This window comes from Alexandromys fortis, unplaced genomic scaffold (assembly GCF_014885135.2).
Source record: "Alexandromys fortis isolate MF-2015 unplaced genomic scaffold, M_Fortis_MF-2015_v1.1 scaffold_101, whole genome shotgun sequence".
NCBI classification, from domain to species: Eukaryota; Metazoa; Chordata; class Mammalia; order Rodentia; family Cricetidae; genus Alexandromys; species Alexandromys fortis.
Window position 1 is genome coordinate 5,482,317 of NW_026067983.1, and position 13,514 is coordinate 5,495,830.

Here is a 13,514-nt window from a genome sequence, read left to right on the forward strand (position 1 = left end):
TGCCCATCTCCTCCTATTGACGATCTCTAATTGGTCTTTTAAAACCAGATCAGGTTTCCCTGCTGGCCAGAGGCTCCTCTTGCAAAATTCCCTCGTTCTGTTTCCTGGCTCCTGCCAGGGGCCAAGATCCCTCTCACCCCTCAGACGGGTCTTCAGGAAAAGAACCAAGTTCCCTGTTTGCCCGGGACCTCGCCAACCAAAGGCCTACCTCTTTGATTTAATTGTCCTGGGGCGATCTGCTCTTGGTGTTGCCCTGGTCCCTGTCGCCTGCGTTGTCTGCCACTGTGTCAGTACCCGCCGGTCCCGGCCGCTGCGCCAGCTACGTCGCCCGCCGTGCGCGTCCGGTTACGGCCGCCCGCTGCCGTGCGCGTCCGGTTCCGGCCGCCCGCTGCCGTGCGCCGACTTTTTTATTTTTTATTTTATTTCTTTTTAGAACGAGGTGGTGTTTGGGACAAGTGACTTGCACATATTCTACGTGGTGTTCCAAGTAGTCCTCTGAGAAACTGTTGACCTGAGCAATATGGCCTCATGTTGGGTCAGGTTTCCTCTTACATATAAAACCGCTCGGTCTGCTGTTGCATTTGGATGTTGTCTGAAAGGCTGTGTGGCTCTCTTCTGTCACCTGTATCTTAATGACTGGAACAGATCCATGAGCCATGGCAACTTGGTGTCTTCTTCAATAAACCAAGGATCTGCCTCTGGGTACCAGATACTTAACTGTCAGCATTTAAATAGTAACGAAAGTGGATCTGCTTTACCAAATTTATTTTTCTTTTTGGAATTTGGTCCTTTGCTTCAGGTGAAAATCCTCAGGAACTTTTCAAAAGAAATATTCTTAAAGAACTGAAATTAACTCTGTTAATACATTAATATCACAGTTACCTAAAGCACTTTTGAGAAATATGGGTAGAAAAAGGATTTTTAGAGTTTTGCTTTCCATAACAGAAGAGGTAACCTAATAGTTTAATTTGTGTCTTTCACATTAAGGCTTAAATTGCTGTGATGTAATATACTTTTTTAATAATTTAATTATGTTTTTGATCTTAGATTCTTTTTTTCATTTTATTTTTTGTATTTATTTACTTTTGTTTTAGAACATATACAGGTGTTTTGCCTGCATCTATGTCTGTACAGCACGTGTACGTATAGTAATGTTGGAGGCCAGAAGTCGGGGTTCGATCTCCTGAAATTGGAATTACAGCCAGTACTGGGGAATTCAACTTGGGTCCTCTGGAAGAGAAGCCAGTGCTCTTAACTCCTGAGCCATCTCTCCAGTTCTGACCCCAGCTTCTTAAACTCTTGGTCAGAACCTCATGTGGGAATTGTGTAAATGAATGCGGGACATCACAAAACTTGTGAGGAGTATAACTTTTATGAATGAGCTGTGATCACAAATGAATTTGAAATCATGTTCCAGATGAGTTCAGGGAGTCTGGGCAGTGGCCATGCTTGTTGCTTCTGTTAGGTTTGTTTCCAGTACACAGAATACTCTCTGTGGAATCAGCTCACATTGCCTGAAGCACCTTGGCGCAGATTAAAACATATGTATTAAATTTTAATTATATTAAATATTAATCAATATATATTAAATAATAATTAAAACATTATATTAAAACATAATGTGGTGTATAGTATACACCATATCAAAACCTAATGGTTTCATTATAAAAACAAATAATTTCAGTCTCTCCTTACTATCATCCCTCAGCATATAAATATTAAATTGTTATATCTTTGGATTATATTGCATTGGAATACTTGTTTGGTAAAAAAAAAAAAATTCCATTTGAATTGTTGATTCAAGTTATATAAATTGTCATTAAATGAATTTTGTCTTCTGATCAGGACTGACTTTGCACAATCTCTGTTGGCCCTAGGCAGACTTCTACCTTTTGTACTATGTATTTATGCAAAGGAGGCTTCTCAGTATTGACAGTTATAGAATCAAAATACTGATGACTGCTGAAAAATGTTGAAGATACTGTGTCTTAAGTGTTAGTCATTTTGAACTATGCAATTTATAAGTTATATGAAAGTCAGCAATCATACCCATATCATTAGTATGCAAATATTTCATCTTTCCTAAGTGGAAAAATATATCCATACCAATGAATTGTTTTGAGATGAATTCCTCGTGCTTTATTATCAATAAATGTTTTATTCCTATCTGAGTCATATAAAACTACCACAGGTGTAAAGGAGCAGCAAGATGAGAGATCAGGAAGCTCTGTATTCCATAACTGTATATAGATGAGCTTTTCTTATTAACCAAGAACAGTATCCAAAGAGCATAGAAGATGTGGGTTCTAGCCGCATACCTGCTGTGCATATTAAAGTAGTATGACCTAAGCACCCCATCTAGACACACGATAGAACATGAACCCGTGACACCCAGACATTGTAACTGTGTGCTTCACAGAGCGCGGGCACGGACTGGGGGGCTGCCGAGCCTTTGCCTCTGCCTGTTCTTAGACTTAGGTACTTACTGAGCCCCATGTAACACGTTTGTGAAAATTTAAAAGGGAAAAGCAATTGGTAGTCGAAAATGTCACACTTCCATTCAAGGCTATATGCCACAAATCTACATTATATTTGAGGTTTTCTGTACAAAACCTCCCAGAATGTCTAGGCTCTACTTCACTCATTTGCTTTGCCGAGGCAATGGAGAGCCACAGCGTTGTTTTGATATTTTCAGAGGGGATGCACTTTGAAAACAAATATGAAATTAGTTGCTCCTAAAATCCTGGTCTGTCCTAACACAGATTACAGATGCATACCTGAGGAGGTACATGTGTCTGTGTGGTGTCAGATTAGGAAAAGCCTAAGAAGGTCTTTGTACCTGTAAAGTAGTCCTGATGGCTTTAACCTGGCTCCTTTTCCTCTGCGACCCTAGTTTCCCTCTGGCTAGCACCAGGTACACTGGCCTGGACCAGTGTCTGTATCGTCTCCAGCTGGTTCTTGCTCTTCCTTTCTTTAGAACTGTGTTCCAGTCGCTCAGTATTTTGATGGTTTTTAAATATTTCAGCCTGTTACGACTTTCAAGCCGTGTCTATCCTCCTCTTCTCTAGGTGGGCGATTACATAAAACAATGTGTATTTGCCACCCTTGAGGCTCCTTTAGAAGGCTCTATACTCCTCAATGCCTATTAGCTGTTCCTATAACTTTTGTAATTACTATGATACTATTTTAATGTATTGGACCCTCCAGATTGATTCATTAGTATCTACTTCTTCACTGGAAGTTTTTTTCAATGTCAAAGGATTTGCCATGGCATCTCTCTGAATGGCTAGTAGCTGATATCATTTCTAGTACGTATATCCCAGTAAATAGTAAATGGATAATACACACATGCAGGTGATATGGACTATGACTTGCCTCTCTGCTTAAAATATTTGCTTGGTGGGCATGGTGGAGATCAAGCAAAGCTGACCGTGCATGTAAATTCCATAATGAAACCCATTTCTTTATATGATACGCTACAAATGAAGTTTTACAGCATGGTGCTGCTACTGGTTTCCGAGCAAGCTTCCTTAGAAGTCCCAACGAAAGGCAAGGGCAGTGATGTAAACCAAGGTGGAAAGAAGTCACTGAGAATGAGACAAGTTATGAGCGTGGTAATTTTCAGGCATTCATAGTGAATAATTGCTGAACGCTGACAAACTTCGTAGACGTAAAATTATCCTCCCATCCCAGCTTAATGTAAGGGGATATCTTTATTTATGAAAATATTTGTTTTAAACAGCCACCTCCTTTCTTTGACTGGCAGCTTTGGATGACTAACTTTCTATTAAATGGTCACTTGCAGGCTTTAATCACGTGGACATGTTGGTTTTTATTCAAGTCTTTTGCTATGCCATCTATCACTGAACAATCGGTGTCATCGGAAGTGCATTCAGCACCAGTGTTCTCTCTAGAACTATAGCACATAGTTCATCAACATGCTCTCCTGAGAGCCGGAAGGTTACTTCAGACCAGAAGTCGCCAGCAGTGCCTTCTGACCCTAACCTGTTGGTGTCCCAGTGTTTCTTGACTGCTGGTCAAGGAATCTGCCTTTAGGCAGGAAGCTGGAAGGCCCTTTTTTTCCTTTTTGTCAGCCTTTTTTGATTGGTTTTTTTTTTTTTTTAATGCAGGGATTGTCTCTATAGCCCTGTCTGTCCCGGAACTAGCTCTGTAGATTAGACTGATCTCAAGCTCACAGAGACACAGAGATCCCCTTGTCTCTGCCTTCCTGCCTTGGAAGTGTTGGGATTAAAGGCTTGTGCCACCCCCACATTGTATTTTAAAGGAAATGCAGAAGGTGTCTTCTGACGTAGAATGTTGTGGGGTAGTTTCGGTCTGAGAATTGAAAAGCTCATTTATCTGGTGACGTACCATACCTCACTCACAGCTAGTAGACTTGGATTTGATAGATGACAACTATCAGGTGAATATGGGAATAATTACAGAAAGAAAAGTCTTTTAATAGAACCTGACTGTGTACCTACTGAGTACTTGGGAAATATGCTTATTTAAATTTAACAATATGCTTAGGTTTTCTTTGCTTTTTGCCCTCTCCCCCCCACCTTTTTGTTGTTGTTGTTGTTGTTAGTATTATTTGTCTTCGGGAAGTAGTCAAAGAAATCCAGCAAACTTTGTTCCTATGTTTTGATGCAAAATTGAGATTGGAATATTTTAAAAGAACCTGTTGTTAGAGGTAGTTAGATGTAATAATTAAGAGTTCTAATTATTCCATTTTTTATGGTATTGATTGGGGATTGGTTTATGCCAGGCAAGTGCTATGCTGTGCCATTGAGCTAAATCCCGTGTCTCTTTATGTTGTCTTGTTTCCGTCTCCCAAATCACCCATTTTCATGGACTATGGCATGCTTAGATAGACTTGGGTATTTTTATTTCTCATGCTTGGTGTATCTTTTTGTTTTTATGTTTCTCATTTTGTTTAGGATGAAAAAAAACTAACTTCTTTGACACTATATTTATAGTTGTAACATAGGATACAAAATGGGAATATTAATATTGCATGAGCAAATTAGTCATCTATACAGGTATACAATAGATTGATTTTATTTAAAGGGGTTAAAATAGTCTCTCTGAGAGAGAGCTAGTTTGAGAAGAAGGGAGAGGGATTTTGTAGAAGGAGGCTGCTCATTCGTTTCCTGGCTGCCCAGAAATGGATAATAACACAGAAACTATATTAATTACAATACTGTTTAACCAATAGCTTAGGCATATTTCTAGCTAACTCTTACATATTAAATTTACCCATTTTTATTAATCTGTGTATTGCCATGAGGGTGTGGCCGACTGATAAGATTCTGGCTGTGGTTGGCTTTTTTCTCCTTTAGCAACTACATGACATCTCTCTGACTCTGCCTACTCTCTCTCTCTATGTCACTTACAGACCTGCTATAGGCTGAAATAGCTTCTTTATTAACCAATGGTAATAAGACATATTCACAGCATTCAGAAGGGAATCCCACATCAGAGGGAGAAAGAAATGTCTATTATATTCTTGTCTCCTTGTTAGGAAGTTCATTTTCCTCATGTTCTTTTTCTTAAGCCTGGTGTAACTTCCTAAAAACCACTGCCCATTTTGAGCCTGACATTCAGTGTTGGTAAATGTTTCCTTGTTTTTCTCTGTTTTTCCACATTAATATGAATAGTAACATTTTTGAGGCGATATTTTATCACTTATAGGACAATATCTGAACTATTAACTAGTTACTTCAGGAACAGTTCTGGATTGAGGCGCACATGATCCATTGAAAGGAAATCTAGTTCCCTTTACCCCACACAATTTTTTAATATAGGTATTTCTTATGCTATAAATACTCAATTTCTGTTGATATGAATGAATGGTACTATAAGAGAGAGGTGAGGCTTTTGCTTCTTAGCGTGCATGCCTTTCGAGAGACGGGGGACTGTGCTTTATTGCACACACAAATCTCAGTTGATTTGCTGATGCTATTGAATGAAAGCAGGTTTTGGAATCCTCATAAAATAAGTGTTCTTCTATGAAACATTAAGTACTAAAATGCTAGTGTTTTGATTAACTGAGTAGCAGACAGGAATGAGAAGCCAATTTTATGTTATTTTGCAGATAGAAATTTTTGCTTCTTACTGCTTGTAAGTTTTTTTCTTTGTAGCTATGAAGGATGCATTTATTTTAAGTTTCTGACTTCAATTCAGTACCAATAATAAGTGGTAATATTGTGTCATATACTTTTGAAGAATTTATTTGGCATTTGGTTACATTATTTTAACAATGTTACTTCTAATAGTTTAAGAACCAATTCTGTCTCTCCCAGCTTGGAGACTGATATCCAAATACCAGGAAGCTATTTATATTATACTCTGATTTCCTCAGTGTGAGGATTAAGAAAGTCAAGCTATGCCCACAGCTTACTCCGCTATTTCTACCACAGGTTATTAAATGCTACATGTGAACAACTCAATTGAATTTTTGAATGGGTAATCTCAGACACTATAATGAATACTTTAATGAGAACTTTGCTTGTTCTTTACCATGGTCACATAATGCTATGATTTTATAAAAATACATCAGCTAGAAAAGACAAACTCATAAGGCTTTGTGATACCTACAAATGCCATTATTCCTTGAAATGAAAACGATGTTATTATGTCATGAAAATTCCAATACAGAAATTACTTTCTATTAATTTTCCATATATTCTAGAAAAGCAGACATTGGAATGAAGAGCTAGATGTCTTGAATGGTGATAAATACAATTGGAGGTTTTCACTGCTTTTTATAACACTTACAGGGACTTTTGTTGGAATCTTGTCCATCTATAGCAAACTTACACCTTTAAACTATGGTATTTTATTGTTAATTTTGCAATTGACAGATTAAAAATCGACAGTTCTGAATATTGTTTATCTGACATGTTAATAGAAGGAATTTAAGTTTTTCCTGGATCACTTATTGGCAGATCTGTTAAGAGTAGGTGAGAGATCTTTTCAGAGTCAGGTGACTCTCCTTGAAGGAGATATAAACATTTGGTCAGCGCTAAATTACTTTCTTGAATTTAACTTCACATTTGCTAGAATAACCAAATTCCCTCAGTGAAGTAAAAAAAAAACAAAACATGTTTCTATGGTTAGAAATGATCTATGGTAAGTAAATAGGATTCTCTGTTTAATCAGGCTAAAGATAGTATTAGGCTAGTTTTAATAATAAAGAGAATAAAATCATTAATATATTTTAACAAGTCCTTATATTAACATATTTCTATAAGTAAGATATTTTGAGCTTAAAAGTTCTGTGGTGTGAGTATGTAATATTTCAAACCAGTGCTGTGGTGCTACTAAGAATCACAGTTGATAAATATTGTGAAAACTTGGTAGAGAAAATGTTAGAGAAAATGTAGAATATAGATCTCTCTGTTCAGGGGAATTTTTGCTGTTCAGTGTTTTTTCTAAGATGAATAGCCATCCAATAAGTATTTCCTGAGAATGCACAATATGTAAGTAAATGAATATACTGAGTAATAATCATTTTAAGTTTATTCTGATTCATAGTTAGATTAAATTTTGCTGTCTAACTAGAATAAAATCTCAAACATTTGTATAATTATAATGCATATTTATCTCTCTTATATTCATCTATCTGTCTCCCTCAAAACTCCATTTTATTCTTCCTAGGGAAAGTAGTAATGTATCAAAACTTTGTTATGCATTCTAGGTTCTTGACCTTGTTAATAGTGTTTGTCTTTATAGTGCTTTTCCATACAGTCATGCAAATGGCGATAGTTTTCATTGTGAAACTGCATGTTGAGTTGATGGCATCATAGAGTGGCGTCCCATAAACTAATAGTGCAGATCAATGCTTGTAGCCAGGAGACTCAATAAACGGGTGTATAAGGCTGTCACCATCCTGCCGTGCCATGCCATTTACAGTTAGCTTTTCAAGAGGTTGAAGGATTGCACTCCAAGCTAATGGAAACAGCTTAGTGTAATATTCCAGTAGTAATAGTTACTTACTCTCCCCTCAAAATCCTGTACTCTCTGGAAGTGTATGTGTTACACACTGAAATAACTGATAGCACATAAAGTTATCATCTTGGCACATATAAAGTATTGTACTCTGATTTTAGGACAGCTAGACTCTTATTAGTTAATAGGAAATTTTCATCTCTTATGTAATGGTACCAGTTTTGCAGGTATATGCACCTGTATATGCAGGATAATCAAACTTCATTACACAATCATAATCATGACTGTAGTTTTTGTATTGTTATAGCATGATTCTTATTTAAAAAAATTGAGTTTGTACTAAAAATTGTGAGATTATGTTCTTCTATTCAAATAATTTTTGCAAGAGTTTCTTTTATTCCATATAGGTAAGTACATAAGTTGGTATTTGTGAAGGGAAAACTTTAGAATTTTTTCCCCTTAGGTAAACTCCATTGTAACAGGTGATTCTATATGGTACAGTTCACCTGTAAATTATATTTGACTAATCCTCATTTAATTTTGTGATTGTTTGGGAGGTTATATAGAAAATATTAAATACTATTCTCATTACTGAAGGAAAATTATTTTCTTCCCTGATGATACATGAATTAAGACTTAAATAAAATCATGGCATGCTTTATGTGCCTGCGTTGATTTTTTTTGGTGACAAAATTTCATTAATATGCCTTCTACTTATTTATTAATGGTGCTTATTTTATGACAATTTTCAAAGTTATGTGACACTTGAAAGTGTAAGCTTTATCTATGAGTGCAATGGTTCCTCGTGAAGGTAAACTGAAGAGAAACACAAGACACACGCTTAATTTCCTGCTGACCGATACAGTAACTGCATCCTAATAGGTCATATTTCAGCTCTTAAATTTTTGATAAATAGCTGAGCCTCACAGAGCTCTATCCGTGGTGCTGAAACTCGTAGTGATGTATGAGCGTGTCTGACTGATGAATTCTAATGTCAGCTTCTGTGTGATAGCGATTCATCAGGTCGGAAAATCTGTGCTTGGGAACCACACTGAATTAACAAGTTCCATATTTTCCTTTTGTCGAAATTAACACAGCTTGGCTTTTCATTTTAAAGAGTTCATAGCAATTACCTTCCACATTGTCAAAACCAGCTAGGATTTAATTAGAAACTGCCTATACTAACACAAAAGAAATGTCGAGTACCAACAAATAAATTGATATGACTGCTATACTAGGAATGTTTACAGGGCGGTGACGTGCTGATAATATGCCCTCAGTTTACTGTAAAATGTCGATTAGGAACAGCACACAATAGTTATTAATATAAACTAGAACCTCCCAACTGGAGAGAAAAACAATTTCCCTTTTAAAACTATGGCTTACATTTAAGATCAGTGTTTTTATTTTAGAATCCTTTTTTTTTTGCTCCAAAATGCAATCGTTTTTGCAGGACTGTTTTTATTTATAAAAGGACTAAAACTCTCATTCTCACTAATTTTTCAAGTAAAATTGTTTCACTTCATATAAAGGATTTTAAAATAATATTTTCATTTTATAATCTGGGTTATTTTAACCTGTGCTTTTAGAGACTTTATATGTTGCCTTAGCAGGTTATACTTTGATGATGTATTTTACCCTAAGTCACTTTCAGAATCCTTTTCTTAGTTAATGAAACTCTTTCCGGATTTCTGGCAGGGGAATCATAAGTTAAGGGCCACCCTGTGCTACATAGCAAGTATGAAGTGAGTTTAGTTTGCATAGACAGATAGATGCTGTTCCTTGTTCCTAAATCTAAACTGCATTTTGTTTTACCAGAACACCAGAATCATCTAGATTATATTGTTTTTAATGTAGAGTCGAGAAAAATCTAATCTAGAGTTCACAAAGTTGAACCTTATAAAGTGTTGTTACTTATTCCTATTTTATAGTGAAATTCTAAAACCCTGCTCTTAAAGTGGAACGCGTAACTTCCTAACTGTGTTTGTGGTGTAGCAGGCTTCTAAATACTTGATGCAGACCTGAAGTTCAGTATTTAAAGTCTCACGGAGATGGGGAAAGAGGCTTAGATGAATAAGTCCTACTGGAATGTGGCAAATCTTTCAAAGCAGCAGATTCCAGCTGATCCATTCATTATTGAGATTAGACCTTGACTTATTCCGGTATTGGATTTACATCATTTGAACCTAATGATAAATCCTCTTCCAAAAGCTCCCTATTTGAAAAAAAAAATCTTTAAGTGAATTCATAATTTCCTGGAGGATTTACTTCAATTAATAATTCAAGTGTTAAATATAATGTTATCACCTTTTAATATCGATAAATTGATGTCTAGAATCCATTTTGTATATCAAAAAAATGTAGTTACAAAACCCAATAAAAGTCTCACTTTTAATGTTCCAAATGTGAGTATAGAAGACACTGTTCAAAAACACTGTATTTAAACGACTTGTAGTCAAATGATCTTTCCCAGAAATTATTCTTTATTTAGAAACAAAAACAAGACAAAAGCAATTGATTTTAATCCAAAATGTATTTTTCCTTATAAAAGAGGTCCACATACTCACTGTGTCTACTCTACAGAATCTGTCCTTTTCCTTACACCGTGTGTCAATTCAAGTTTATCTGGTCATTGCAAAAACTTGTGGCTAACGTGTAATACAACACAGGAGGAGGTATTGCTCAGTTCAGCTACTCTTCTATACTTAAAAAAAATACAGAAACGTTTTTGTTCACGTTAACTCTAGTCCTGACATAAAAGTTACATGAAAGTTCTAGAAAATGGGATTGGTTTATTTGGTTGCCACAGTACCCTTTGAAGCCCGTCAACTCGGATGCTGAACTTTCATGTTTCCACTGGCCAGGAGCAGCACTGGTGACGCTGAATCTTCCTTCCTCTGTCTGTTTTTGTTGTTGTTTGTTTGTCTGTTCTTTTTTGTTTTTCTTTAGCACTACTGCAGTCTTGAGCTTTTCTTTGAAGTAGGTTTGGTTGGTTGTTTTTAGGACATGTTCGTCGGCACACCTATGACAGTTGCTTTTACTTCCAAGGGCGCGCTTTTTCCTTTGCCTGGTTCCCAGAGGTTGATCAGAGGGGGGTAAAGCTCACTGAATGCCAGAGTCGGTTTGAGAAAGTAATTCCTCGCATAGCCGCGTTCTCCCTCACAGTTCATTTCTTGTGAGATGCAGCTGAGAAGACACATGACACCAACAATCCCCAAAAGCCCTCCAAGACAGGCCATGAACGCTGTGTGACTCTTTCCATAAGCTTTTCCATCGCGGTCCAAACTTTTTGTGGTGACATTGACACATTGTTTTCTGCTTTTCTGGTAGATGGTGGGAATGTCAATACAAATTTTATACTCAGTAGACGGTTTCAGATGAGTAAGATTGTACACCTTGACATCCGATGGTATTCGAGCACTTTGGGCAACATGGGAGTCTTCAGTCTTGACAAAGGCTGTCCACTTAACACTAGATTTGAGAATTTTAGAGCTTGATTTCCAAGACACCAGCACAGAATTGGCACGAATATCTCTTATTTTAATATTCAGTGAGCCATTATTATCCTGAGGAGCAGAACCTCCCACTTTGATCATAATAGACTTCAAGTCGGCACCAACTAGGTTAGTTGCTATACAAGTGTATAATCCCCCTTCCTTTGGGGTTATGCCACTGATGTCGAGTGTGCCTTCAGAATGAACATAGAACTTCTCTCTCAGAGTATTTGGCAATAGTTTTTGACCAGATGGTGTGATCCAGTAGATTTCAGGCTGGGGCTCCGCAGTAGCTCTGCAGTGAAGGGACACATAGCTGTCGGCGTCTACATCCAGGCTAGAAGGAAAGCTCTCGGGAGCTATGAGCGGGAGGCAAATTTCCATCATATCCCTGAAGTGCACTTGCCGAACGTTCTGGCCTTGGAATTCAGGCGGGTCCACACAGAACAGAGAATCCGGCTCCATGAATCGGATGTTGGTCTTGTTCATGTTGATCCAGCGGATGACACAGTCACACCGGATGGGATTGCTGTGTATGCTGATCTCTTTGAGGTTTGGCAAAGACTCTACTGTCCCGTGGTAGAGGGCACTGAGGGCGTTGCTGTTCAACATGAGGGATTCTAGCTTGGGGAGTCTGAAAAACGCATTGGGGTGAATGTAAGACAGTCTGGGGTTGTTAGTAGCTTCTATTTTCCTTAAATCAGGCAAGTTATCCACAGCGAGACTGTCAATGGAGACGAGCTCAGGCATGTTGTTTATCCCCAGCTCCTTCAAGTGCAGCATATTGCTAAAATCCCCCCTTCGTATTCTGTTAATGGGATTTTTATTTAGATCCAAAAATTTGAGGTTTACTGCTTTTTGAAGAGCAACTTGGGGTACCTTAATAAGCCTGTTATCATAAAAAGAGATGCTTTCCAAGTTTTCCAGCCCGACCAAGGCATTGTCTGGTATTTCCGTGAGGTTTATGCCAGCTATAACCAGGCTGCGAAGATTGAGAAGCGGCTGGAAGTTCATGTCTCTAATTCTGATGATGGGGTTGTCCCCGATCATCAGAATCTCTAGGTTAGGAAGGGCATCAAACCACCTACTGTTGATCATCTGCAGTCTGTTCGAGTTGAGATGAAGTCGAAGAAGGTTGTGTAGGCCAATAAAAGCTCCAGGCGAAATGGTGGAGAGCAAGTTGTGATTGATGTAGAGTTCTTGTAAGTTGCCCAGACCATACAGACATTTGTCAGGCAGCTCAGTTAGTTTGTTTTCCTCGAGGTACACAGAGAGAAGCTGAGACATCTTTTGTACATGAATATTTGTGATTGAAGACAGATTGTTTTGAGATAAGTCCAGGCCAGTAAGGTTCACTGGGAAGTCTATGGAATGTTCAATTCTTGCAATATTATTCGTCTGTAGGAGCAGAATCTGTGTGTCTGCAGGCAATCTGGCTGGGAAGTTTAAAAGCCCTAGATCATTACAGTCTACTGTAGATGCTTCCATGTAGATGGATCGGGGGGTAAACCAAGGCCTGATTTCACATGTACATAACTGTGGGCAATCCACTTTTTTATCTACAGCTTGTACTAACGTAGTGATAGCTAGGCCAAACAGCACATGGATTTGGAGTGGCATGTCCTTCATCTTAGCTTTTGTCTTCAGAAGTTGAATAGGCCCTTAAGGATTCCAGCCACCGCCAGTAAGTTCAGTACAAGCTGACTGATGAGGGAAGCGCTTGCATCTGTCAAATGATGAACGCCACGGAGCTATAGGCGCTTTCTTCATGGAAATAATTGTGAGGGCCACAGATGTATTTTCCAAAAATGGCACACATAGTGAAGAAAAGATGGTTGCTGTCTCCTCAGTGACACTGTGCTGATGGACGCTTTTAAGACGGTGAACGTATAGATCGTCGTAGGATGTGGAGCAGTTCATTTATTTAGAAACCCAAGATTCAAATTCCATGCTGTCCGGCACTTGCAGACATAGAGGCATTGTTCTAAATGCAATCAAAGGGAGAGAAAGAATTAGTTCAAGAGGAAAGTTCATAATTAATGTTTAACTATAATTATTTCACATATA

General features: G+C 37.8%; 2 protein-coding genes across 8 annotated transcripts in view; one reads left to right on the top strand and one right to left on the bottom strand.

Moving 5' to 3' along the window:
• Nucleotides 1-13,514, top strand: part of Immp2l (inner mitochondrial membrane peptidase subunit 2) — a 786,207-nt gene that overhangs the window by 357,562 nt on the left and 415,131 nt on the right. The window lies entirely within an intron of this gene.
• The window catches only part of Lrrn3 (leucine rich repeat neuronal 3), a 29,270-nt gene continuing 26,184 nt past the window's right edge, over nucleotides 10,429-13,514 (bottom strand). Inside the window, exon 2 of the mRNA XM_050158676.1 lies at nucleotides 10,429-13,431. Within this exon, the coding sequence (XP_050014633.1) occupies nucleotides 10,953-13,076 (2,124 nt within the window). The 5' untranslated portion in view covers nucleotides 13,077-13,431 and the 3' untranslated portion in view covers nucleotides 10,429-10,952. The remainder of the gene's footprint in view (nucleotides 13,432-13,514) is intronic.